We start from the raw sequence: 25,652 nt of genomic DNA, 5'->3' as shown, positions 1-25,652 counted from the left end.
GTTTACATAGAAACATATGTAATTAGTCTCAATGAAAACAAATGATTCATTTATTGTTTCTTTAATATAATCATATGCGGAAGTTTAATAAAATAACAAGAAAGTTTCTGTTTTTATAAATGATTTTAATTTTCTATTGTCAGTAGTGATATCTTTATTCGTACGTACATACATACGGGTACACCGTTAGGGTAGCAACACTTCCTGAAAATATTAACTTGTAAGTTTTGCATAAATGTGCATTCATTTATACGTTAGTTATGATATAGTTGTTTAATTAATTTTAACATTCCTTTTAGCGAGTCGAATGCAATTTTAAATTTGAAAAAAGAGTTCTTGAATCCATTAGAATTTTAATTGGCGGGAAAATCGATTCGCTAACATCGATGAAACAAGTCATACATTTCTTTTGCTAAAATTATGCGATATAAATTATTTTTGATGTTCTCGTAATTCTGTTCGTGATTATGGTCTATAGTACGTATATAAAACCATTTTTCGAGAAGTGGGGAGAGGGTGGTCGATATCACCTCGAAACCACCTTGCTTTGAGAACAGAGTGACGGCAGTCACATGTCGGCCGTCGTCACGTAATCGTCGTACCGGGTTATTGTCTCGGTGACGTGCTGTTTGTTATGAAATGTGCGTGTATAACGAAATGAAGAACTCGGCATATAATACAGTGAATAATTTCTGGAAAATTAGGATATTGGAATACGTGTTGGCAAAACTGAAAAATTTCTGTATCATTTTCATATGAAAACAACAGGTATGTCAATTGTACTCTATTATATTCACATATTATCTGTAATATCATTAGTTTAACAATAAGATTATTCTTAAAATTGAATGTCTTTTATTATGCTCATAAAATATATTCTAAATTCTACGCAAAACTTTAAGTATTGTATAGAATTATTGTAAAAAATGATTCTCTTGACAGTATTACGATTTATTCAAATGTAACGGATTTGATCACGTGACAGTTTATGACACATGATTGGCGCGATTTTAAATCGTAATTTCCTCTAAATTTCCTGTTAAGTTACTAGCATTTCTAGTTAATAATTAATTATTTATATTAAAATTAAGTATATTTAATACTAATTAATGATATTTAATGAAGAATATTTAACACTATTAATAATATCGACACTAGTTTAAAAACGATACAGATAATTCGATATATAGGTGCGAAAAAACAATACAGGTAGAAAAGTATTTATTCTTATTGCGACCTCGTGAGAGGACAACCCTTTCTTTCTCGACTTTTCAGACACACGCACGTTTTCTTTGGATTATGCAATCACCTTTCGTGTGTACTACTTTTATGCAGAGTTCGTGTCGTGAGATTCAATGATAAACTTCGCCTCGATTCTCCCTTTTTTTTTAAATGTTACTTGCAAAGCCAGATAAGAGCACGTCGAACGTAATATTTGGAAAATTATACACACTGTTTTGTCAACTATCAATTATAAAATGTTGTATAATTCGTATTATATATGAAAAGTTTAAGACATAAAAATAGGAGAATTATTTTTAAATATTCCTAGAAATAGAATCTTAAAATGTTGGTATAAAATAGATAGGTCTGTAATTAAAAAAATATAATACGTATAGTTGTTACGAGTTATTGGCTTCTGTTTCGAGGGGGGTTAAACGTTTTCCTATGCACGCTAAAGAGATCTAAATTAATATTGAAACGTGTTTCGTGACTAAGGTGGTTAATTCTGCAACCGAAACCGGAAATCAGATGCGTCGGTAGCTAACCGGTTAGTCTTAGCAATGTCAATCATTTCATACATTTCTAGGTACTGCTGCCGGAAGTAAACATAACGAAAGTCAAGATGTTATGAAATTTTAATTCATCGGAAGAAGATTCATTTAAATAAATAACGAAATTCTACGAAATATTATACTAAATAGACCTTTGAATACCTTATGTATCTTGATCGAACTACTATTTAAAGTTCGTACAATTTAAGTCGTACTTGTAACAAAGAAATTATTCAAAACCAATTGGTTCACTTTACTTAAGTGTATACTTTGAAACACGTATCTATGTAAAGGGTAACATTATAGAAAGACCGAGAAAATCTCTTTTGAACTAATCAATATTCTACTCGATTACCTTAATATTTTTTTCATAGAGAATAACAAAATGCATTCGATGAATTTTTTTTCCTATTATTTTAGGATGCAATTACAGGATCAGAAATTGGAGGAAAATAAAATTTCTATTAAATGCCAGTAATATAGTTCAAAATGATTAAGGATTTTATAGGACATCTTGGGTATTAAACAGGACGGATGTACAAGCGTTACAGCGTTACAACGTTACTCGTATCACTGTAAATATCCAACGAATCTATCAATCAGGTTTGTCCTCGCGTGACTCGATGAACGAACAGGAAGTGGAAAAACGATTCTTAAGGAAGACGATGAAGGACATACGATTCCCAAGGGACGAGACGTAGCCTGGGTATGTCCGAGTGCTTCGAGTTCTCCTCATCTATGACAGGGTCGACGAATTCGGGGCCTCTGCAGCCCCAAAAGGATTCTTCACCCCTACCTTCTTCACCCTTTCACTTTCATTCAACTCCCAAGAGTCCGTCTCGTCGTAATCATCGTCAGCGGCTTCCTCGAAAAATGACACTGACATCATCCAATGGACAACCCATACAACTTACTCCTCTATGGGAACACGTGGTTAGTATAATAATTTTCCCCGTTTTTGGCAAATTAGTATAATCACATTGGCTGACAGTTTCATCACATAAAAGTATCACGAAATACAATCATACCTGCTCGAGTTGCTTATTTCGAGGCAACGGTACATCGAATTATGTAGAATTAATTAAAGTAGTTATGCAAAGATTTTACCGTAGGTGCGTACACGAAAGTTCCCAAGCGAGGTCGACACGCGTCTAACGTTTCTGGAAATATCAGAGAGACTGCGTGATCCGGAATGGGAGGTGCGTCAGCATGCTCTTCGTGTCCTAATCGACGTGTTACCGACGTTGAATGCTGACATCGTGGACAAGGTCATGCAACCAGTGGTACCGGAACTGGTCAATAATTTGGGCCACCCCGCGCCTGCTGTTCGCAAGGGTGCTCTCGACGCTTTACGGGTTTTTCTCACTCATAATCGCGACAAAGAGAACACTATTAAAAGGGTAAGATTTTCATTGAAAAAAAAAAAAAAAACTGGATCGTTATAATATCGTCTTGACCTTTAAATTTCTTGCTGATTCTCAAAATGTTCCTCGGGCATACAAGGAAGGAAGGAAGGAAGGAAGGAAATATACGATAACCTTGCAGACTATCCCCCACTATCCGATACACTGATCGATCGTAAAACGCAATTTCATCGACCACTTGCACGTTTTCTTGCAGATTCTTCAGGATGGCTTGAACCGTTCCGAGGTGTGCGACTCTTTCCAGACGAACGTCACCACCGGAGTGATCTTGAGCGTGCCATCCTTATTGTTCCCATCGTCGAGCAGCCCATCGCCGTCTCCGCAGTTGGTGAAAGACGCAACGATAGCTTTGGCATCTCGTTTAGCTCAGGTGCCTCATCAGGAGGCTGTACTGAAGTCCTTGACTAAAATCCGTGATGCCGTTGGCACGGAAACCTTCGAGAGCTACCTGGAGGACTACGACAACAAACTGAAGAAGAACATCGAGATACTATCGAAGATCTACAACGTAAGGTCCAATAAAAGGACGCAGAAGAAAAGCATCGAGAAAGTAACTGAGAGCAAGGAACAAGACCGAAAGTGGGATAGCGATAGCGATACGTCAGGCATAGCCGAGGAAGAGGACGAAGTGAACACTGGAGCAATGTCGGCGGCTAGAAGAGTGGTGCTGGAGACTGAAATTAAATTCAACGAAGAAACAGCCATCACGATGACGATTCTTGAAGAGAAAGACGACAGTGAGAAGGAGCAGGACGAAGAGAGCGGAACGGACGTGAGAAACGACACCGAAGGAAAGAACGCGTCTCATGATAGACGGAAGACACCGAGAAGAGTACACTTTGGCGGGGAGATAGTCAAACTGAGGACTCCGGACAGCGACGAGACCGAGTCTATCGAGACGATACCAAAAACAAGAATACCAGTTCCCGTTTCACCGGCCACAAAGATGCCTAACGCGAGGCCAAGACCGTCCTCCCAGCCTTGCAGTCCTCGCAGAGAGGCTGGGAAAACGAACAGACCGTCTAGATCAGTTTCCAGCAGCCCGAAAAGAGATGTATATACTCATAACGCGGAGTTGAGTCCTAAGAAGAGCATCCTTGCGAGGACGAATAGTCCGGTATCGATGAAGAAGTCTGCGGAGCAGTCGAGAAAGAAAAAGAATACGAAGAATGGTAAACAAAATCCTGAAACGAACGAGGAACGCATCGCGATTAGTGGAAAACCTGAGGAAGCTAAAAGAGAGGATGTTATTTTAGTTCAGAATGCTCAGAGCAGCAATGATCAAAATTCGGTAATAGTTGTTAAAGAATATGAAAATAAAGATAATAACAAGGCGGAAAGGATAGAAGAGGAAGTTAGAGAAGAGAGGATTTTAGAAGACAAACGTGTGACCGTGGAGAATATTCAAAAAGTGGATTCTTTATTTGGTTCACCGATCCGATGCAACGAAACAGAACAGATTCGCGATGATGTTAACGAAGACGATAGAAGTGGTGGTAAGTTGAAAAGTTGTTTGACGACTGGTTCAAAGCACGATAACGTTGACTGTGAACGAACGTCGAGGGGTGATCGCGATAAAGCTGCGCCTAGTGTGATCGAGAAAAATGGAAATGCTGGTGGCGAAGCGGAAGTTAAATCCGAAGAACCAAGCTGGGAGGGATTAGGATTGGTCGATCAGGAAGTGTTGGAGGATTTACATAATAAGGTATAACATTTTTTTTTCTTCTTTTATTTATACCTTCAATTGTTTATTGCACGACTACTTTTTCTTAAGCTTGATTGTTCATTATTTTTATTTATTATCTAATTTATGTATTCTATGCACCAGCAATTTTTTAAAGCAACACTCATTTATTTGGTTGCAACCCCTCAATGGATTATTAAAACAATCAGTGGCTAGTAGGAAAAGTGAGTTTTGAAGAAGTTCTTGCTCGTAAAATGGAGATTTTTATCAAGACTTTAAGCGCAGTTTGCGCGAAGATTTCAATGCACAAGGGAAAGAAGGAAACGCGTACAGTCGATAAGCATAGGTAATGTTAATTAATGGAGTTTAAATCACGTTACACCACGCGACGAACTTTTGCCGACGAAATCGATTGACCCACTTCGTTGTAATGTATCAGAACGATCTGTCCTAAAGTCGAAGGCTTCCCCTCGAGTCACATTAATGAATGGATGTGAACGAAAAAAAAAAAAGGAAAAAAAAACAGGGTGCTCGTTAACGAGCTTCAAATTCTTTGCGATTCTAATCGTACTTCATATTTTATTCCTTATCCTTTTTACAAAAAAAAATAAAAAGAAATTATCGTGAAGAAATGTAATATCGTTGATTAAGAAAATTCTAAGTAGAAGTTGCATATTGGAAATAAACCTTAGGCGAATAATCGAACAACTCAAAGTCTAATTTGAATTTTTCATACAATTTTTCCACCATATCTCGGTTCAATTGACTGAAATATATTCTCGACGCATTCGAGTACCCGCCGCTATGTCGCCATCTCGGTTTAATTACCTCTTGCAGCTGTAATTTATGGATCGTATAAATCTGGTCCCTCCACAATGTTTCTACCTATAGAACATGTCGTACGTAATGATTACGATTAACAATTAAAAACATATATTTTCTTTACAGAAACTATGGTCCATCGCCCAAAGATTAATCGAATACCTTTGCAATTATATCATAATTAACGATACAAGGTGTACAAAAGAAATAGTAAGGCATCCAATGATCGTCCCCATAGCTGGCCAAATCAGTATCAATTAAATATTGTACAAATTCTTTGAAAGTCGGCTCAATTCCCGCTGGTTCAGGTATGTCCTTTCTTCTAATCACTTGATCATCCCGAGGTTTTGTGAAATTCTTCTCTTTTAACGAATGATAAATACTTCATTATCCTGTTAGCCGAGCAAGGAACATCAGGATCAATATTTTCTACCGTGACTTACCACGGTACTTTTCAACAATCTTGCCACCGTATTTCCGATAAAAGTGAAGTGTCCCGTGTTCCCTTCCAGCCACGGAGTTTTCCAGCTTATCGCGATACGCGCTCAACAATCTTTCAAATGGCTGCCTTACCACCAGCAGTTTCTTCGTTGCTTTTAAAGCCTGTATCAGTTTTCCTTGTTTAATCTTGTTACAGGATTAGTCGTAGCGTATTTGAATAATTCGGAAACTTTGGAAAACATAGAATTTGGTATTGCCATTTTTCACTTGAGCCCAGTTCGACCCAGTAATTATAGTTTATTAAAGGATATAGCAGGATATGATGATCAAAAGTGCCCTTGAGTCGATTTTATTCAGCAATGCACCCTAGAGTATTCTAGAATCGGCTCAAGGGCACTTTTGACCATCTTATGCTGTTCTACCCTTTCTAAATTTTCGGTTTAGAAAATTAACGAAGTTTTACCTGGTCGGCTTCTGGAAACTCTAGTTCCGGTATTAGCCTTCTGGCAATGGTCGATATCTGCTCCTTTCCACCGTTTAGTTCCTTCTCGGACACGTTCATTAGAAGACATAAGTTGTAAATCCATGTTGTACTACCAGCTTTGTAAATCGGACAGTATGATAGACCGTGATTCCTATTCAATCATCACTGTTGTTGGAGAAGCATAAAATAAAGTGATTTTTATTTATCGATTTAAACAACAAACCTGACTATATAAAAAACACTGTATTGTGGTGTAGGCGGATGTTTAAAAATAGAAGATCCACCAATTTTCTTATAGATCCCTAAATTGTACTTTTGACAAGTATTTCTTATCGTCGATATTCTATTGGAATTATCATTCTCTGCTTCAATCTGAAAGTAATTGATAAGTTACTATATTTGTTTTTATAAATATATCTATTTATCTACCATCAGTTTCTCTCTATCACCGAACTCGGGCAGTGGTTTACTTTCATCTCCAATAAGTAGCAATTTTATAACAAAAAAAGCTAATCCACAACTGATGATACATTTTAAAATTTGAATTGTCCCTCTTTTATAACTTCTAATCATTATTCAACACTTTATCTTTCATTCTATTGATTTTGTTTCAGAATTCACCGATAAAAAAATATATTTAACAGAAGAGCAAAGTAGATATTCGTTATTCTCTCTGGCAAGGCACTGACTGACCGGTTTCCTCCTTTATTCGGACAGTGATGGATTTAGAGTATTCTGAACCTGTAGCAAGGAACTATATTCTAAAATTTAATTTCAAATTCCAAGAAATAATCAATTATTTATACCAGAAGTTGTAGGTATAAGATTTAATATAGTTTCTGTTAAATGATTATACAACGAGAATGAAGTCCTTGAACTACTAACGAATCATTTAGAATTAGATCATAGATTGGATAAAGGTTTGTAGGAAAGAGAACTTTATGTTCTTGTTGTGAACGTTTGTTTGCGTTATCGTCTTGATTAAACTTATCTAGTCTTATCGAATAAATCCGCTCCTGGAATCGAGTCAGAGGTATTCCAGCACGAAAACTCAGAGGAGATTCCGTTGCATACTAATTCGATTAGTTGAGTAACTGGGATGTTTTTGTATAAGTCTAGATATCAGATACCTATTATTTTCAAGTTTTTAAAAATTTAATTTGTCTTTAAAAATATAGAATTCGGAATGCTTATTAAATAGGGAACTTGATAAATAGGATTTGAAAAATATAGAATTTAGCATATTTAGTTCGGTACATAATATTTTCACACCGCTCTGTACGTCAGACATCACCGATGAAAGCAGACAATAGTTTTAATGCAATTATCGATATCACAGAAAAACGTAAGTCTCGTGACCACGAAAGTATCTTCCTTTCATTCAACGGAAGTTCAAGGCTATTCTATACCTTCCTGTGAATTCAACTGTGTACCTGTATGATACATTTATGCAGTACACCTATGCACATCCACATGCTTGTGCGATAAGAATATCAGAAAAGTAAATAATACTCTTTATATCGATTCCTAATGTAGCGTAATTCTCAGCATTCCAGGAACTATTTTAAATAAGAATTTAAAAAAATTTCATCATTTTTGGCACGTGAAAACAGTTTAACTTAACAAATTTCCAATTTTCCTGTCACACTTTTTCGCTGTTTTATGCTTTAAAAAATATGCACCTTGCAGCATAATATTGTCGTTTAGTGAAGCTTGTACCTCAGGGTGATGCTTTAATTGCTCGTAATTTGTCTTGGTCACTGTTGGAATATACATATATTTGAAACACCGTCGCGTTCGGTTAGTTGGAATTTTACAGTTTGTCTGATTAAGTAGATTGATCGCATTACCAGGGGATATTTCTCTCGGGCGACGTTTGTCGTATCTTCGTGGCAGTGAAACAGCCTGTTCAAATTATGCATGCTGTTTCATTTTCCACCTGATGGTACCGCGTCCCGTCGCGGTTCGTGTATGAATATTCCGCGGGTGAAAAACGACAGATTTCCTCGCGAAACATTTATGCCGCTACGAGGGAAATTCTCTGGTTCGCCGGCTAACAAGAAAATAATTAGGAACGTGTTGCGTGTAAAACGTCGTTTCTCTCTACATGCAAATTGCTCCTGGCAATTGTACTGTACTTCCACTTTGCTGGAACTTTCACGTGGCATCCTCGAATTCTTTATGATATCCAGAATTTGCGTTTTCATTTCCGTGCTTCGTGTAATTATAAGATACCACGAAGAGAAACGTGAATCTTTTAGGAAATACCTGGATTTTTAAAGCTTAAACTGTAAAGGAAATAACTGCATAAAGGTTTCATGGATATCATTGATACAGAATGATTGATCTTTTATTGAAAAATGAATGTTTCCCTCGATAAACTTTTCAAGACACCTACGTGCTATGTATACCTATATACCGTTAAGTTCAATGGAATTATGAAAGTCAATGATATTGATTACTTCCGTGTAAATAAAGCCGAATCGAAAAGTGAATGCAGATGTTACCTAGTGCATTGCATTCAGAGTTGGTGCAACGATCGATAATGTTCACTGGACGACTCTTGATTCTTGACCAAACGGCATTACTAAATGATACTTTCTCTATGAAATTTCTATCAATTATTAATAACATTTTTCATTCCTCGATGATACACCGAACACAGGATAATCTATAAAAGTTGCAGAAATTCCCAGCATAGAAAATAGATAAAAGATGATTATTAATTAATTGTAATTTGATATCGTTTCAGGAGGACTGGAGAGCTCGTGTTAGGGGTTTAGAGAGAGTAGCATCGGCTTTGCGAACGTCTTCTGCACTGATCGCGATAGAGCCACGATTAGGATCTCTTTTGCATGCAGTGCTAGGCTGCGAAAGGAGCTGTCGAGTAGCGGCTGCGGGCTTAGCGGTGGCTAAGGTAAATCTAATTTGCGCCATTAGATCAATCCTGAGCGATACCATTATTTTAATTAACGTATAGAATGTTCTATAATAATCAATACAAATGATAAACAATATGAAAGTTAAGAAATCTTAAATAAAAAATTGTCACTCTTTATGGAAATTTTATGGATATTTCCTATTAAGATTTACAGTCTTCTGATTTCAACTGATAAAAATTATTTTCTCTACTTAGGTAGTCGTAGCTGGTGTAAGCGAGGAGGCTTTGAAGAAACAGTTACCGCAGTTAGCTTGGGGTTTGGCAAGACACGGAGGACCCAGTGCGACCCAGTTGGCCAGGATAACGATGCTCAGGCTAAGACCTGCTCTTCTTCTGGAACAACTTCTGCAACCGCAGTGTCTAAATGCTAGAAATGCCAAAGTGATTTTTCTTTTTCTTTTTAATTTAGAGGTAATTCTCTTTGGCAAAGTTTTCATTTTAGATGGATTTTGGTTTTGTTGCAGACTAGAGAAAATACACTGCAGCTGTTAATTTTTTCATTGGTAACGTTTCCAAGTACAGAATTCAAAGCGGATATTATAGCCAATAAAGTGGCTAAAATGGTTAGAGATAGACGACGTAGGGTGCGACAAGCTGCACTTGACACTTTGGCTGTTTTAGCACAGATATATGAATCTGAGGTATATCGTGTTTCTTATCTAACGTGTTCTAGTGTCTAACGTAAATTGGATCTTTGTTTTTTTTTTAGGAAGTATTAGCAGCAGGAAAACAAGCATCGGAAGGTTATCACGATGCAGAGGCAATGATGTCTGCAATCAGGGCTCGTCTAGCTCGTAAATCCTTACCCTTAGTCTCTGTTGATGGTCTCGTTATGTACGGTTTACAAATTTCACCTACCGTGCAAATAGCTACAGGTAAATTCATTGCTCCTAAATTTTTATTCACTGTTTCATATTTAAGTATATTTGTGCAGGACCTGATGTCGATTGGATTGTAGCTGGAAGTGGTTCGGTTTCGCCCAGCATTGGACGTACCAAAAGCCAAATTATAGCTACGAGGTCCGAGAAAGAAAGATTTGCAAGGTAGTTACTAGAAAGTCAGATTCATCAAACCAGCGATTACATACAAATAGTGGGTACTTAATAATCTTTACAGGAATGAAAATGCTAATTGTGAAAGCCCATGGATCGAAAGACCAAACTTCGTTGCACTTGGAGTTGGAATGCGTTCTAAAACAGACCCGCCATTGGTTTGGCAAATGGTTCCAACTCAAAATCAGGTAAAAATAATCCTTTGAAGTTGGAGGGTTCCTCTATGCAGATGTGTAAAAAAAAATTACCGAATTACTAAATACTGCATTTCTCTTGGTATACTTTACAATTATTCCTTTATACCGAATGTAATGTAATCAGGCCACTGCAGTTACGTTAAATATAATTCGTTAATTGTATATGTAATACGTATTGTTGCGCTGAATGCGACTGTAGTTATTAACAATTTTAATGAACTCATTAATAAAACATAAGCGTAAAAGCTTGCGTTGACGTTTGATCGCGTGTCGCGAAATCAACGTTTACTTACAAAATGTAATCGCATTATATCAGGGCCCTAGTTAAGTTGCAAATCATGGTTGTATGTTTTTACAAATTGTATATTTACACAATGTAAATTCTGATGTTGCGTAGAAAAATATGTAGTTTCAACGTTTAATGGTTTGCAATTATTGACTTTATATCGATGATAAATCGTTTCAAGTCACTCGTTGATGGATTCAAGACAGTAGATTAACAACATTCGGATCGCTTTTTTACCGCTTTGCCGGATAAACGGTATGAGAAAATTTCTTTTCAGTTTTGCATTATTTTTTATTGTTTATAAAGAATTCAATTTTGTATTGATTATAATTCATTGAAATTATGTATCATTCATGTTTCATCCATTTGTTAGAAACACTTAAGGTTAGCACATGATTATTTATTATTTTTTTATTGTAATAATAATTGTGAAATTTTATGTATCTTTTTACTTAGAATCTTGGATGCGAAGATGAAGTGAACTTATTGGAAACCAAAGGCGCAACTACAAATATCCGTAATGGTAATTATTATGTAAATATTGCTCTTTTAATAACAGTACAATTAACGATAATAAATATTAAGTATTAGATACTTTTGTTTAAGGTGAAGCTTTCAATTTGGATATAAAATCGAGAAATCAAACAAGAATTCCAGAATACCCGAGAGAATCCGCCAATTATCGTATCATCGTAGAAGATAAATTTGATCGGAGGGTAAATTTCACGAAATTTCATGGTTTCTATTTAAAAAAATTCTTATAAAGTTTTGTATCTTAGGATAACGGTAATAAAACAGAATCAAGAATACCTGTATTGTATATTCGCGATCGTGGGGCAAAAATTGATTACAATCAGGATAAATCAATTAATTCTCAATTAATAAATCCTAATTCGAAAAGAAGATTCAGAGATAATATAGAAGAAAATTTTAGGTATCAACTTTTTATTTTTATTATTCAATAAGATTTAATTGTACGGAAGTAATTGAAAAGGAATAATGAAATGTTAACAGAAATTGTGAGGCAATGTATTATCGAAGAAGAAAAAATCAACAAGATTATGATAATTATCGTTCGATGAAGAATAACGCTAGCGCAGAATACAGTGTAAACTTTTATCTATCAAACGCAAAATCTGTACGATTAAGTTATATGCAATAATTAATCGTTAATATTGCAGGATGTTGCGGACAATTCGAATCAAGAATTATCGAATGTTAATTCTAGAATGTACCCAAAATATACAGAAAGGGACAATCTATCAAAAAAATCTGATAGATCTAAGTGTAGTTGTTCGAGTTCCATTGAAAGTCATCAACCTTCGTTATCGAAAAATGTTCAACAATCATTCATAATGCATAATATGTAAGTGTAACTTGATTACACGTATAAAATTATTTAATTAAATGATTGTTATTTAATTGTTTCAGGTATAACGCGGTTTCACACCGAGAGAACCGATTTGGTGATGAGAATTCTTTTCGACCATTGCAAACGGCTCCTACGCCATTAACATATCCTTATAATACTGCGGATTTTAATCAAAGAACTGATGAAAATAATGATAGTAATTTGTCTCGAGTAAGTAGGGCTGATTGCTATATCATGCGTCGAATCCATCATACATATTATTAGGAATTTTCTGATTTATCCAACATTTCTTACAAACTTTAATCATTTTGTAATTGTATTGCATTATAGCCAAAATTTCATCGTAGAACGAAAGATGCAGCTGCTCAAAAAATTACTAATGTTGAAGTATCATCATCAGATGCTCAGACTAGTGAATATTTCCCTGCAATATGTAGCGGTACCCCGTGTAGAAGAAGATTACGTTCTCTGTCTCCATCGCAGTTGTACCATCGTCAGCAATTTGTTAAAATATACGATACGTAAGTAACCCATTTTCATTTTTAAAATAGTTACAGTAAGAATTATTGCAAATATTAAACCAGAGTAATGATAATAAATAGTAGAATTTCTACGGGTTCCTTTTTCTATCCGAAGGTAGTGACGCAATTTTATGGAGGCATTATCGCCCCTGTAAGTCATTTTATTTTATTTTTTTTTTTTTCAACAATCCTGCTTATTTCGATGCATGTTACAAAATGTATCGTGACAATTTTTACAGCTTTCTAACTACATGTAGTTCTAGGAAGGTGACAAACATAGGGTACGACAATTTTTTCTGAGAATGTAACTCTCTAAACCAACATTATATGGGTAGCATTGAAACCATTATATTGTATTTACTTGATCGATTTCTTCAGACGTTAAATGAAACATGACTCGTAGTTTTATCCTTTAAATCAACTTGAAATTGAAATTTTATTTTTAACTTGTTATCTAGGACACGTTAAAAAAGCACTCTTACTTTTGTACTGATAATTTAAATCATTAAAATTATATACAGTTTTATTTAAAGAACAATTATAAAGTAAGAAATCTGTTGAGAAACGTTTGATCTCGTTTTTCTTTCTTGTGATTTATGATTGTTGCGTGAGAGGTAATGTTAGAACTGGACTCGTAATTATATTTCGTCGTGATTTAAATAACTCATTGTAAAGCCCTATCTAAGCGGTAATTTAAATTCATTATAAAGCTCGTCGAGAAATTCTTACGAGCATTGTATCGCAATTCGAAGTCCTAATAACCGATACTCTAAAATTGATTGCGCATTTACATATTTTATTTATAAACTGTATAATTTTTAAAATTGAAATTTCTATAAAATATTAGGTGTCCATGATAGAAAATCGATACAAATAGAAAATAACAAATGAACTTAAGAAAAGGTGAAAAGTGATGACGTTATAACCGGTCATTTTCACCCCCTGATACTTATATCCACATAGGTCTTACAGCCCCTTGACAAAGAAGGGGTCGAGCTACGGTCAGTGTAAAGCCATTCGATATGGTATCACGGGGTTACAGGTGAAATGGTAGAAGGGAAAAGAGAGAAAAGGAAGGAGGGGATTACAGGTTGAAAGGTAGGGGCAGCGGTCAGCGTCGGGACGCTTGACGTCTATGTGGGCACACAGTCGTGCGTATGCGTCGTCATTTGTCGCATCCTTTACAATTACCCCCCTCTATATTTCTTTTTTAATTTAGCAAGAAAGTGACCAAAAATTTTCCATACATTTTCAAATTAAAGTGTATAGTTGTGCTATAGTGACATTGTGGAAAATAAATTTTATGGTGTGATTTAAAGTATCAGGTCATTTTATATAAAAAATGTGTCTTATTTATATTGTAATTTTTTGTTAATATTTTTTAACGTTAAAGACAATTGAACATATTAAACTGATGGATTTTAATCTTTTTCTAGATTATGGGGGGTGTAACACCCTCTAATATTTAAATTAGGTATTTTCTAATACCTGTTGAATAAAATTTTATTGTAATTTATATTAAAAATCTTAATTACAGATTTTGTATTGTAACAATGTTAGAACTTTGTATTTTTCTTTTTTAAATTTTTTATTTGAATTTGAACTTGCAGTGTTGAGTGTAGTCGGTTTGATAACAGGTTGTTAATCAATCATTCCTTAACCTTAGGAAGATAAACTCGAAGTGCTGAGAATTAGAATTGCATATCGTTTAGTCACGTGAAATTTACTGCCTCCAAGTTTCTTGAAATTTACAAAATCTCTTGAACCGACAAATTTTCTACATTGTTATCAGTTTCAAACTATTCTTCACATTGTTTTCTAGTTGAAATTAAATTCGAAGAGCTATTACTCCGTTTATTGATTAGAAATTACAACTTGGAGTTGCATAATTTATGTGTAACGCTATTTTCACAACGGACTAATAATAGTTAAAGCAACTATTGGAATCAATAGTAAATCGCTTTACAAAACGTTTCTTCAACTTCTCTAGCGTTCGAAATAAAAAAAAAGAAGAATTAGAAAAAAGTGAAATTAAATTAATCTTTTTCATTATTAATTTCTCTACAATAAAAAAAATATGGTGTCTTCGAAGCAACAAAATTATTAAACAATTTCTTAAATCCTTGTTATCCTGTGAAAAGTGAAGAATGAAAGGAAGAAACGGTATAAAAATTATTTACAAAAAATGTGCGATAAAGATAAGAACTTTTGACTGTGATCGATGAACAAGAACATATGAAAATGATCTTCAAGTACTGCACTTGGCCTGAAGAGGCCAAGGAGAGCGACAAGGTGACGGTCTTGAAAAACTCTGATTCAAATTCGATCGGAAGGGATGAAAATTTTCATTCAAGAAGAAAAGAATACAAGATAACCAATACAGTTCTTCGATACTGTCCTTGTGCTTTTCGATGTCGAAGATCCGTGGATGTTGAAACGGAAGAGGTGGATTCCGCTTTTAGGATAACCACCGCTAGTAATATTACTCCTGTCATTCCTTTGGGGCTAAGTCGAAGCGATGACACTATGTAGGTTTTTTTAAATTTCTAATACAACACATGGGATTTATTAACTATAGTAATGTAGCGAATACCAATAGAAATTATATAAAATACTTTCTTTACACTTTGTGTCCTCGACATTCGAGTATAAAAAGAAAGAAGTATAAAGTGCAAAATTTGACATTGAATTCTTTCATTAAATATTGTTTATTCGTTGTTACAGAGATAAAACGGTGAACGAAGAAGAGTACAATGAAAAGAATAAACAGCACTTTTTATCGGAAGAAAATTACAGAGTGGCGCAGATGAATGTTGAAACCCAATTCGAAGGTAGTTAATAAATCACTATAAAATAACTGCTTGCTACAAAAACAAATTAAGAATATTATCTCTTTTCTTTTTTTCTCATGTTTGCTCTAGTATATCACAATATTTTGTCCATAGAAATTATTACCCCCCAATCGATTTTCCGAAGGCCAGATCGTTATTGAATTAAATTTAGTACCTATAGAAAACTGTTGGACACGTTTCAATGGAATTTCGATGGTTAACAAACGATAAATCAACCTGTGGGACTAGCTGGAACGATCGAATGTACACGAACTGGAACGCGAGGTTCTTCACCTCAGACTAACATGTAAAGCCAACACGATGGGGATGTAATCAATATTTTCTCGTCACGTTTAAGCCTCGTTTAAACGAGCATTTTTTTCCGTATCAAAAATCGTCGCCAGTTATCTCAGGGTCCTCTATTCTAATATCATTTTACAAAATGTTTCACACAATTTTTCAATCATTCGTTATCAATGTATTTATTAGATCTGGTTTACCCAAATCCGTACTAGAGTTAAAATTTTTCTATCTTTTTTTTTTATTTTTAAGTTCAAAGGAATGAAAAGATGCATCACGAGATACGCATGCAACAGCAATAAATGAACAGACCCTGAAGTATTGTAATCTAGATCGAAATCCTTCGTGATGTTCAACATAAAAAATTGATCGTTTACTCGAACATTTATATACGTGATAAATCACGGCTTTTTTTCCACTGCCATATCGTGTAATAATTGTTTATATTATTTCGTTTTTACTGCTCACCTGGAAGATACTTATCAAACATTGATTTTCTGTTCGTACGAATAAATCATCAAAACTAAACATTAAAAAAGCGTTTAGTTCACTTTCGTTGAGTAAACAAGAGCAAACGTAGAGAAAAGAAAGAATGAAAGGATTTAGATGAATAATTTGATTGGTATTTTTCTAGGGGATGATTACGAACATTCGTCGTCGGATGCGTTAGATAATAATCAAGAGGATATTGAGCAGGATGTGCAAGACACACAAGAGGATACCGATAACGGGTCATCCAGTTCTGATAGACAAAATGCGGAGAGTGCGTTTGATATCATCACTGGTCAATCTTCCCCCGCGAGGGATACCGTTGACTTTGTTGTAAATAAAGATATAAATAGTTATTTAATTTATATTCTGCATACTTGATCTAATACCCAATCGCGTTCGTAGATCACGTTGGACCAAAATACCGAAACTACAGACGAAGTAATAATCACATCGAACGAGGACGAACCATCAAAAGAATGGAGCAGCGACGAGGAAGAAACTTTACAGAACGAAAAACAAACTTCGTCTAGACAATTAGAGTTCCACGATGATGATCAGAATGAAAGCCAACTCAGTTCTTCCGATGAAGCTGAAAGAACGAATATCAAAAGAAGGTCCATAGTGTCTGTTTTATCGAGTGAACGAATATTAGCAAACGAGAGCTTGCAAACGTCTAATGAAATCTTGCATTCGAACTTTCAAAATGTGGGGGCATCGCCTTTGAGAAGCTCAGCCAGCCCTAAGAAATCGAGTCGATCGTCGAGTCGGAATTCGAATGACTTTGAAGCGTTGAAATCACCGGGACGTGGTTCTTGCAGCAGTTCGCGTAAATTGGTTAGTCAAAAATGGGGCGAGGTCGTTATATTATTTTTTACAGTTATTTAAAATGTTTCTTTTTAACAGAGCTTTGAATTAGAGGACAAGAATTTCGTAGACTCGGGTGAAGAAAAAGTGGTTGCTTCTGAAATGCAGTGCGAAAAAGATTCCTATCAAACGATAGAATCGGGTCAGTCTCGCAGAGGATCTAAAACAGGAGAATCACCAACGATCATTATTGCCTCCAGACCTCATTCTTCCACGGACGTTTCTAATTACTCTGAAAACCATGTAGAAACCACTGTTCAAATAGCAGAAAATAATAATAATCCTCTCAGGGTAAATAATTATAAAATGAACCAAAGTTCTTTATATTCTTCCTGTATTGTATCATCAATTGAAATGTTCTGTTTCAGTTTGTTAATGAATCTAATGAAAATAATAATTTAGAATATGGACAAAGTAAAGACAGTTCTAGCGAAACGAATACAGAACCGGGAATCTTAAAAATTGAGGTAACATCGCGGTTGCGAATAAGGAGTCGTTCATTTTCTTGATTCTTAAAATGTTGATAAGTACAGTTAATTTTACTTTATTCAGACTCAACCCGTGGAATCTATTAATTTGTCCAAAAGACTCCCATCGAAAGTTCCTCGCGCCACAGGAAGATATAGAGGTATATCGAGCAAAAGAAACTCGGATAAACCAGAAAAAACAAAACCCATAGTACAACAGTGTTTCGCTCATCTCGAGAGTAAAGACTGGTAAATAAAGTCTGAAATTGTAAGCAGAAATACAATCTAACATTAAAAACGAACCTTTTATTATTGTTTCAGGGAGATCACCATGAAAGGTTTGAAAACGTTGTCTCAGCTCGCAAAGCAACAACCTGAATATTTGGATGTATGTGCAACAGCGACGATATGTCGACTTTTAGGCCGACAAATAAAAAGTCTTCGATCACAGGTCGCACGAACCGCGTGTTTGGCAGCTGGTGACATTTTTAGCTCGTCGATTCGTGGTATAGATCAGGTGAAAGATCCTAAAGTTCTCTATTTCTTTTGCTATGGAGACTTTGCAAAATAAAAGACTTACTTTCGTTTCTTCTTTCTACTTATTATTCGTGTTTTTAATAGGATTTTGAAGACATAGCCGAGCCACTGCTTCACAGAACAGCCGATACAAATCGGTTTCTTCGCGCGGACAGTAATGCAGCTTTGGATCTCATGATCGAACATCTTCCTCCTCACAAAACTATCGCTGTAATCGTGCAACGCGGTGCAAGGTAAATTGTTGATTGAAATATCAAAAAGTTCCCTGTAATACGTTCAATCTTATTGTTCAGCCATCAAAATGCTATTGTAAGAGCTGCAACGGCTAGATTACTGGCATCCATAGTGGATCGAATAGGACCCGAACACACGATGATTTTGCCAAAAGATGTGAAAGATAAACTGCTTAGTACAGGTGCCAGGTTACTGATCGATGGGAATCTGGATGCTAGGTAAAATGACAATCTTGTTAATTTTTTGAAAATTTTCTAGATGGGAAGACTGATGGATTCCATGGACATTATGACAACATAATTAGATATATTAACTTCACAGGAACCATGCGAAGAAGATGTTCCGACGGATCATGGGTTGCGAGGGATTTCGAAAAGCGTTAACAGACGCGGTACCGGAAACCACCTTAAGACACATCGACAAAACCTTGAAAACTCTTTAATGGTTTTATTAAACATAATCATATAATATCTTGCATACGTGTCTCTTTGGCAGCTGGATTTTATCCATCCAACAAGACTGTGAAAAAAAACAAATTGTTTATTCGAATTCAGTGGCGTGTTTTGATAATGATTTTCGTGGAAAGCATGAAACCGCGTTTTCTTCCCTGAGTCTAATAGTATGTTCAGCCGTGAAAGAGGAAAAGAAGCATGATTGATACACGACTGACGATGTTCTTCAACATTTCACATTTTGATACTCTGATGTACGTCCGTACATTTCATTTTTTATACGATTGTATAGACGGCACACTCGTATTGCAACGAGAGAAGTTTATTTACATAAAGTGGATTTTTACAATTTTTTTATTTTTCATAATCCATATGTTACATCTTAATGGGACTCTTGATTTCAAATTGTTAAGATACAGTGAGATTTGTAATGACATTTCTACTCGACCAAATTATTCCAATTTTTATAGATAAGAAATTCACAGTATGTAAATAATTCTTGTTCCACTTCGTAAGCAATGCTTCAGATGATTATCTGTTACACGTCAATCTCGTTTTGATATCATTTTAAGCCAGCATTGATTGCTTTTGATGACGCTTGTACTTGAAATTTTAGTGCCTTATAAGATTGAAAGAGTTTATCACAATTAAAAAAAAAAAGATTTATCTAAAATTGTTTTTAATAAACCAGTGTAAATGATTGTGAGAGTTCGATATTAATGATTTGAATGATGCTCAAATTGTTAGTCGAAAGGCCGAATATTACAAATTCTATGATAAGACAGAGTCAATCGCATAAAGTATAAATTAAAAAAAAAATCATGGATACTTTCTCATTAATATACATAACATATTAATACGAATAAAATGTGATATATATACGTAATGAAACGGTATTAAGTTTTACTGAAGGATAGCTTTCTAAGTTACTAATAAATTACAAATTTATAATGTTGTAATGACAAAACTTTTACTCTTCTTTTCACTTCACCAACTCTTCAACAGGGAGTTGCAGGAAGAAAGTTATAACTAAATTTCATTGAAGAAAGGAATATCATTGCTGATGGCAATGATTCCATTTCGAATCGCTGACTGTTAATCATCCTATTAACTTATATTTGTTATTAATCTTATTTGTTAACGATCTCCAATTATTAGTATTATACAATTTCGAGGAAATCAATGTAAATACATAAATTAATATGTACAAAATCAACCAAACAATATGGAGCTCTCTAATCGAAGTGAAAGAATTCAATTCATTGTTCCGTCCATTGTTATAGTGCAATAAATCACTTACGATATTTGTATTTATATATTTAATTATACACGCGTCGTGCATATGTGTATACTTATTTATCTCGACGAAATATATACACATTATTGAGTAATATAATTAACGATGTTATATGCGATTTATTTCGTTGTTATTCTGTTTTATTTCGATGAAACAATCGAATCTGGATAATCTTGATGTTGCTAATGAGAAAACCAGAATTTTACTGAGAAATGGAAAAAGAGCAAAACTTATCTGAAGGAAAAAATATTGAAATAACAATAGACACCATTCAAAATGTTGTAAGTGTTAGATTAATATAATTATTGTAATTGCAAAAATTAATGATGAATTTTCTAAATAATACAGATCAAGAAGACGAATGTGTCAGTATCATTTATAGTGGAGCATAATGGTACCATCCTAGGAAACAGTGGTCCTACGTTCATTTCAGCAAATTGCGAGGATGTGGTTTATGGGGTTGAATTCGTCGTTTCTTTGCCAGTTTCTACAAAAGACAAACAGAATCTTAATTCAATTGTGTCTACTCCAGTATTGAGTAACAGCTTATTTTTACTTATTCACATAGTTGTATCATTTCTATATTCTATATCTATAATACTATTTGCAGTAAAAGCTATGCAAAATGTGGAAAGTGAACATGATGAAAAGTCCATTGGTTCAGAGAAAGGCACTAAAAAAAAGTCGGTGTTCACCTCAAAATCTATATCCACTGGTGGATCAGCAATGTTAGGAATTTGTAATTTTGATTTACTACCAATAATATTAGGTAATTAATTAATTTTAACAATTTCTTTTATTATACATATTTTTCCTAATTTTTCTTCTTTTATTGTTATACAGGAGAGAAATGTTATACAGAGAAGCTGATACTAGAAACCCCGAAATTTTTCATGGATGAAGCATTAGTTTCTTGGCAGAATCTTCCACTTTTGACGGTGACTGCTTCACAGAACAACGTACCATTTTTTCAGCCAGAGGAAAGCGTGAATTTTTTAAACATTACCGTTGAAAGTATATACAATCTCCCGCAAACATTCACGGAGAATTTACAGTATAAAGTTGGTACAATAGCGTACATCGATAACGAGATTCCTGAGAACATCATTTTCGAAAATGGATTATGGACAAAGTTTCGTGACGTCGAGAGGACAAAACGATGGAATAGCTTAAGATTTCTGGAAAATCGAGCTCAACTGTCGAAATACAAACTAGATTGCGACTTTATGGGAGTTAAGAACGAATTTAAAAAATGGTTTAATCTAACGGTACGGGTAAACATAATGTTAAACGTTACTTGTTTGTAATTAATATTTTTGTTTTTATTTCAGGATAAGGTATACGAGGATCTACCACGAATAGAATGGAATTCTTTAGAGCGATTTATCACATGGACAACGGGAATTGAAGCTATGAAGAATCATATTATAAAGTAAAGAAACATTTCCAAAGGACTCTTACAAAATGCTAATACAACTTAATGTTAATTTATAGGTACAGATATTGGCCTTTTCAAATCATGATCACTGAAAAGGGTGTTCCATCTAAATTATCAATGTTACTGTATCAATGTTACATTGATTTATCGGAACTTCTTTTCTCAGGAAGTAAATTATACCACTCGACAGAAAAAATCTATAAATTTTTATCACAGAAGAAATTATATTTTCACAGGGAAAAGTTGCCGAGTTGTAGGGCAGTTATATTCCTATAATCCGACGGATATATCCGAAAAGGTAGGACTTGAGAAGAATATTTTCGATTTGGAGAAAGGACCAAAGGAATCGAAAGAAAGAGAGAAAAAAAGCAAAGCGTCAAAGGTGATTGATGATTAATCACAGTTTTGAAGCAAATATATTGTATTTGAACGTGTTAAATTTAGCATTCACCCTCGGAAACGGCGGAAACAGTGTTCGAACCAAGCGTGGAATTAATTTCAGAAAATGCTGAACCAACAGTAATAGTGATTGAAGTTGAACTTTATAAACCTTTATTTGTTTCCACTGTCATAGAAGATTTTACAAGGTTACATATATAGTTAAACTATATATTTATATGCAGTTTGTAAAGAAGAATGATCCATTACAGAATATATGACATGATTTCCAAACCGGAAAAGAAGACACGTTATGTATACACTAGCGAGCTAGCAGAGAAACAATTCATGAATTGCATCCAAAAATTGACTGAATATATAACCGAGTGTTATCGAGTACGATGATCCAAATAACGTTATACTTAAATTATGAATATCTAATTTGATGGTTTCTTTTCTTTAAGCTAGGATTTTCGTGAAGAAAACGAGCAAAGCGAGGAAAGCAAAGAAAAATATTGCTTTAATCCCAGTGAAGTAATACATTATAAAACCAAGATAATTTAATTATTGTAGTTTCATTTTAAATGAAATTTTAGGACGAATTAGCGTGTTTCACTCAACACCTTTATAAAACTGGACAATATTTGGCTATACGTAACACGTTAAGGTCAAAGGTTCCTCTATTGCTGGATCAAAAATTTAATATGCCTAGAAACTTCGTGGATTCCAATGAAACTCAAGTACTTCATTTCTTGTTCATACTAAAATCTGCCACCCTTATATTGATTTAATTAATTTACAGAATTTTATCGCGTCGATATACTCCTATTTGGTGGAGCAAATGCACATAGCGTTGAATAAAATTGTGGAAAACCGATTCACGGATGACTTGGATCACTCTGTAGATTCAAAGCTAATGTATTTTTATGCTGAAGAGGCTTATGAACTTGGAGAACTTGACAGAGCTAGATATTATTACACAACGGTGAACTTTATCAACCCTTTGAACTTCACTATTATACTGAAAAATATTTTTACAGGTAATAGCGTCGAATAAATCTGATCCTCACTCATGGACAAAATATGCAATGTTTTTAAAAAAAATTGGTGACGTAGAACGCGCTAAAGAATGTTGTTTAGAAGCAATTTCATTAGATAGACATCATCCTATCGGGTAAGCGAGGCAGATCTAATTCTTTTTTTAAACATAAATTCTGATAAATTTTATATAAAAATCGTAGATTGTTAATGTACGCGCTGCTGTTGTTTGAAAATAGAGAATACAAAGAAGCAGAAACTTTTCTAAGAGCTCTCACTAACTTTTACCCACGATTTTTTGAATGCTGGGCTAGTTTGTACATTTTTTATATACGAACTGAATATTATCCAGGTAAGAAGACTCTTGGATGGTGATGATCGATGATCATTCTTGTATAATGTTCCACCCTAGGAATAGATCTAACACTTCGGATAGCAGAGAAATGTATTAAAGACAAGACTAAGCAAATAATACTTGATCAGGAATCACTTTCATGGACCATGGTTCATTGTCCTCAGGATAATGTGTGCATATTGATAGCAACATTTTTATTAAAACTTCATTTTTGTGAGGTAAAACATTTTTAAAACAATGTTAAATCAACAGCTAAGACTTTAATAGCTTTCCTTATTTATAGCTATGAAAATATTAATTTTCAAATACATAGTTTTGTATATTTTGATGGTCTTCAGTTTGCAGGGATTGCATTAGCACAGGCAATGTCAAATTCCAATCAATCAACTAGTGTTTTATACTACATAGCAGTGGAACATTATTTATCTGGTAGATTTGAAGATGCATTGTCCCATTTAAAGGAAGCTGAATGCAATTATGGAATAGTGTGTATCTTTACATTACTAGTTTTCTAGCTTTATTAATTCTTTACATTTGTTTATTTAGGATTTTTCAATCAGTAGCTTGATGGGTCATTGTTACCTAAAACTGGGTGAGGACGAAAAAGCTGTAGAATATTATGACTTTGCTTGTATGTTATTTGACAGACCTAGGATGGCTCATTTAGTGGAAATCAGGTAACATCATTTCATGATACTTGTGACTTAATCTACATGTTTTCCTATGCGTAAAAATATTTTTACTTGTGTCGTTTTCTAATTCTATTTTAGGCATTAATCATTACAATGTGCAATCTTTGTTATTAGACTAGGATATCATCATTATAATGTCAATGAATTTGACCGTGCTAAAAGATTATTTCTAAATACATGTAAAACCTCACCAGCCTTGCATACTTGGCTAGGGGTCGGTATGAGTTGTTACGAGGTAAAAAAAATATTTCTTCTTTTATAAGATCTATAGGATGCGTCATATGTTGTACTCTTGTAATTACATCTGTTTTAGCTTGGCCATTTTGAAGAAGCGGAAATGGCTCTGATGGAAGCCAATATAATTGATAATCGTAATGCGGACACATGGGGTTATTTATGCTTATTAAATATGACACTTGAAAGGTACGACGAGTTTTCTCAATGTTACGCAGAAATGATCAAGGTATATTTTCCTTCGACTTATCAAATCCAATAAAAAAAATTTAAGTAGGAGTGTTTATTTCAAATGTTCAGTGGTAGTAAATAACAAGAAAACAAAGTTTTACTAACAATTTTTATTTATTAATTTTTTTTTGTATATATTAGAACAATCTTAAAAATAAAAAACTGTGGCTGAGAATAACAAACTTGATGAAGGCTTTGGATTATACATCACCAGATTTAGCGACAGGAACCAATGATTTTATCACCAGTCAAAATGAAGAAGAATCTCAGGAACAATTTGAACAGTAATGGCACTTAATTGAAGATAAATGAAGACAATTTAAAAAGGCAAATAGTACTCAATTATTGCTTCTTCTTCGCTAAATATATAGCGGTACAATTTTCATATTTCAGCCAATAATTAGCAAGTGAATAACAATATATTATATAATTAAAAAAAGAAACGTGCAATAAATAATCTTTCAGTAAAAAAAAAGAAAATGCGTGCATGCACGCACATGTATAAGTATATGCATGTATGCGTATGAGTGTTTTAGCATGATTAGATTTTGACAACTTCAGTTGCAACATAGTATTATCTCTTTACTAAAATTAAATAAATGTGTATGTATATCGTACCATTTAGAACACCGCAAGCGACTGCAGTCTTTCTAAGCCAATAGCCCTTGAGTTATTGTAATATCAATTTTTTTTTTACATGCATATATTAATCTCTGATAATAATTGCTCGTTACAGCCAATTATAAAAATATTATTCAAGTGCGATATCTGAACAGATGTTAGTACTCTATTCTCATAGAATTTTACACAAAA

General features: G+C 34.2%; 3 protein-coding genes across 5 annotated transcripts; 2 read left to right on the top strand and 1 right to left on the bottom strand.

Moving 5' to 3' along the window:
• Positions 1-386: 386 nt before the first annotated feature.
• Positions 387-20,534, top strand: LOC117611587 (uncharacterized). Of its 3 annotated transcripts, none has more exons than XM_034339578.2 (27): positions 389-768; positions 2,379-2,708; positions 2,888-3,175; positions 3,396-4,904; positions 9,383-9,547; positions 9,767-9,952; positions 10,036-10,212; positions 10,281-10,446; positions 10,506-10,614; positions 10,688-10,811; positions 11,563-11,629; positions 11,713-11,822; positions 11,886-12,040; positions 12,121-12,214; positions 12,288-12,472; positions 12,538-12,688; positions 12,809-12,999; positions 15,724-15,830; positions 16,765-16,952; positions 17,025-17,456; positions 17,526-17,777; positions 17,855-17,953; positions 18,039-18,202; positions 18,275-18,470; positions 18,575-18,723; positions 18,784-18,942; positions 19,046-20,532. In XM_034339578.2, exons 2-27 carry the CDS (start codon positions 2,484-2,486, stop codon positions 19,164-19,166), a joined length of 5,769 nt encoding a protein of 1,922 aa, XP_034195469.2. In that variant the 5' UTR covers positions 389-768; positions 2,379-2,483; the 3' UTR covers positions 19,167-20,532. The 3 variants fall into 3 exon arrangements, with proteins under 3 accessions (XP_034195470.2, XP_034195469.2, XP_034195468.2); XM_034339577.2 differs by having other exon boundaries at positions 2,196-2,708; XM_034339579.2 differs by lacking the exons at positions 11,886-12,040; positions 12,121-12,214 and having other exon boundaries at positions 387-768; positions 2,196-2,708; positions 19,046-20,534.
• On the bottom strand, positions 5,380-7,377 carry LOC117611603 (carbohydrate sulfotransferase 11). Its single transcript, XM_034339605.2, has 6 exons — positions 7,060-7,377; positions 6,854-7,002; positions 6,610-6,781; positions 6,149-6,308; positions 5,868-6,067; positions 5,380-5,768 (listed from the first exon to the last, which is right to left on the bottom strand). Exons 1-6 carry the CDS (start codon positions 7,201-7,203, stop codon positions 5,541-5,543), a joined length of 1,053 nt encoding a protein of 350 aa, XP_034195496.2. The 5' UTR covers positions 7,204-7,377; the 3' UTR covers positions 5,380-5,540.
• Positions 20,535-20,553: 19 nt separating the features above from the next.
• On the top strand, positions 20,554-25,588 carry LOC117611588 (cilia- and flagella-associated protein 70). Its single transcript, XM_034339580.2, has 20 exons — positions 20,554-20,754; positions 20,822-21,011; positions 21,084-21,242; positions 21,317-21,741; positions 21,805-21,905; positions 21,968-22,080; positions 22,148-22,293; positions 22,356-22,498; positions 22,562-22,685; positions 22,758-22,823; positions 22,886-23,029; positions 23,092-23,274; positions 23,330-23,463; positions 23,531-23,679; positions 23,740-23,900; positions 24,021-24,167; positions 24,229-24,359; positions 24,489-24,609; positions 24,688-24,837; positions 24,981-25,588. The coding sequence occupies exons 1-20, from the start codon at positions 20,686-20,688 to the stop codon at positions 25,125-25,127; spliced, it is 3,003 nt and encodes a 1,000-aa protein (XP_034195471.2). The 5' UTR covers positions 20,554-20,685; the 3' UTR covers positions 25,128-25,588.
• The last annotated feature ends 64 nt before the right edge of the window (positions 25,589-25,652 follow it).

Source organism: Osmia lignaria, chromosome 10 (genome assembly GCF_051020975.1).
Source record: "Osmia lignaria lignaria isolate PbOS001 chromosome 10, iyOsmLign1, whole genome shotgun sequence".
Classification (NCBI taxonomy): domain Eukaryota; kingdom Metazoa; phylum Arthropoda; class Insecta; order Hymenoptera; family Megachilidae; genus Osmia; species Osmia lignaria.
Note: the sequence above shows the minus strand (reverse complement) of the source record. Positions and strands in the feature narration are given on the sequence as shown.

What these genes read in the sequence shown, in the direction of transcription:
- LOC117611603 (XM_034339605.2), bottom strand. Translation starts at nt 7,203, where the DNA reads ATGATTAGAAGTTATAAAAGAGGGACAATTCAAATTTTAAAATGTATC. An exon ending in AGTTTCCAGAAGCCGACCAG is followed by an intron (nt 6,309 to 6,609) that starts GTAAAACTTCGT and finishes AAACTGATACAG; the next exon opens with GCTTTAAAAGCAACGAAGAA. An exon ending in GATTGTTGAAAAGTACCGTG is followed by an intron (nt 6,068 to 6,148) that starts GTAAGTCACGGT and finishes ATTCGTTAAAAG; the next exon opens with AGAAGAATTTCACAAAACCT.
- LOC117611587 (XM_034339578.2), top strand. Translation starts at nt 2,484, where the DNA reads ATGTCCGAGTGCTTCGAGTTCTCCTCATCTATGACAGGGTCGACGAAT. An exon ending in GAGAAAGAAAGATTTGCAAG is followed by an intron (nt 10,615 to 10,687) that starts GTAGTTACTAGA and finishes TAATCTTTACAG; the next exon opens with GAATGAAAATGCTAATTGTG. An exon ending in ATGATAGTAATTTGTCTCGA is followed by an intron (nt 12,689 to 12,808) that starts GTAAGTAGGGCT and finishes ATTGCATTATAG; the next exon opens with CCAAAATTTCATCGTAGAAC.
- LOC117611588 (XM_034339580.2), top strand. Translation starts at nt 20,686, where the DNA reads ATGGAAAAAGAGCAAAACTTATCTGAAGGAAAAAATATTGAAATAACA. An exon ending in GTCATAGAAGATTTTACAAG is followed by an intron (nt 22,499 to 22,561) that starts GTTACATATATA and finishes GATCCATTACAG; the next exon opens with AATATATGACATGATTTCCA. An exon ending in GATAGACATCATCCTATCGG is followed by an intron (nt 23,464 to 23,530) that starts GTAAGCGAGGCA and finishes TAAAAATCGTAG; the next exon opens with ATTGTTAATGTACGCGCTGC.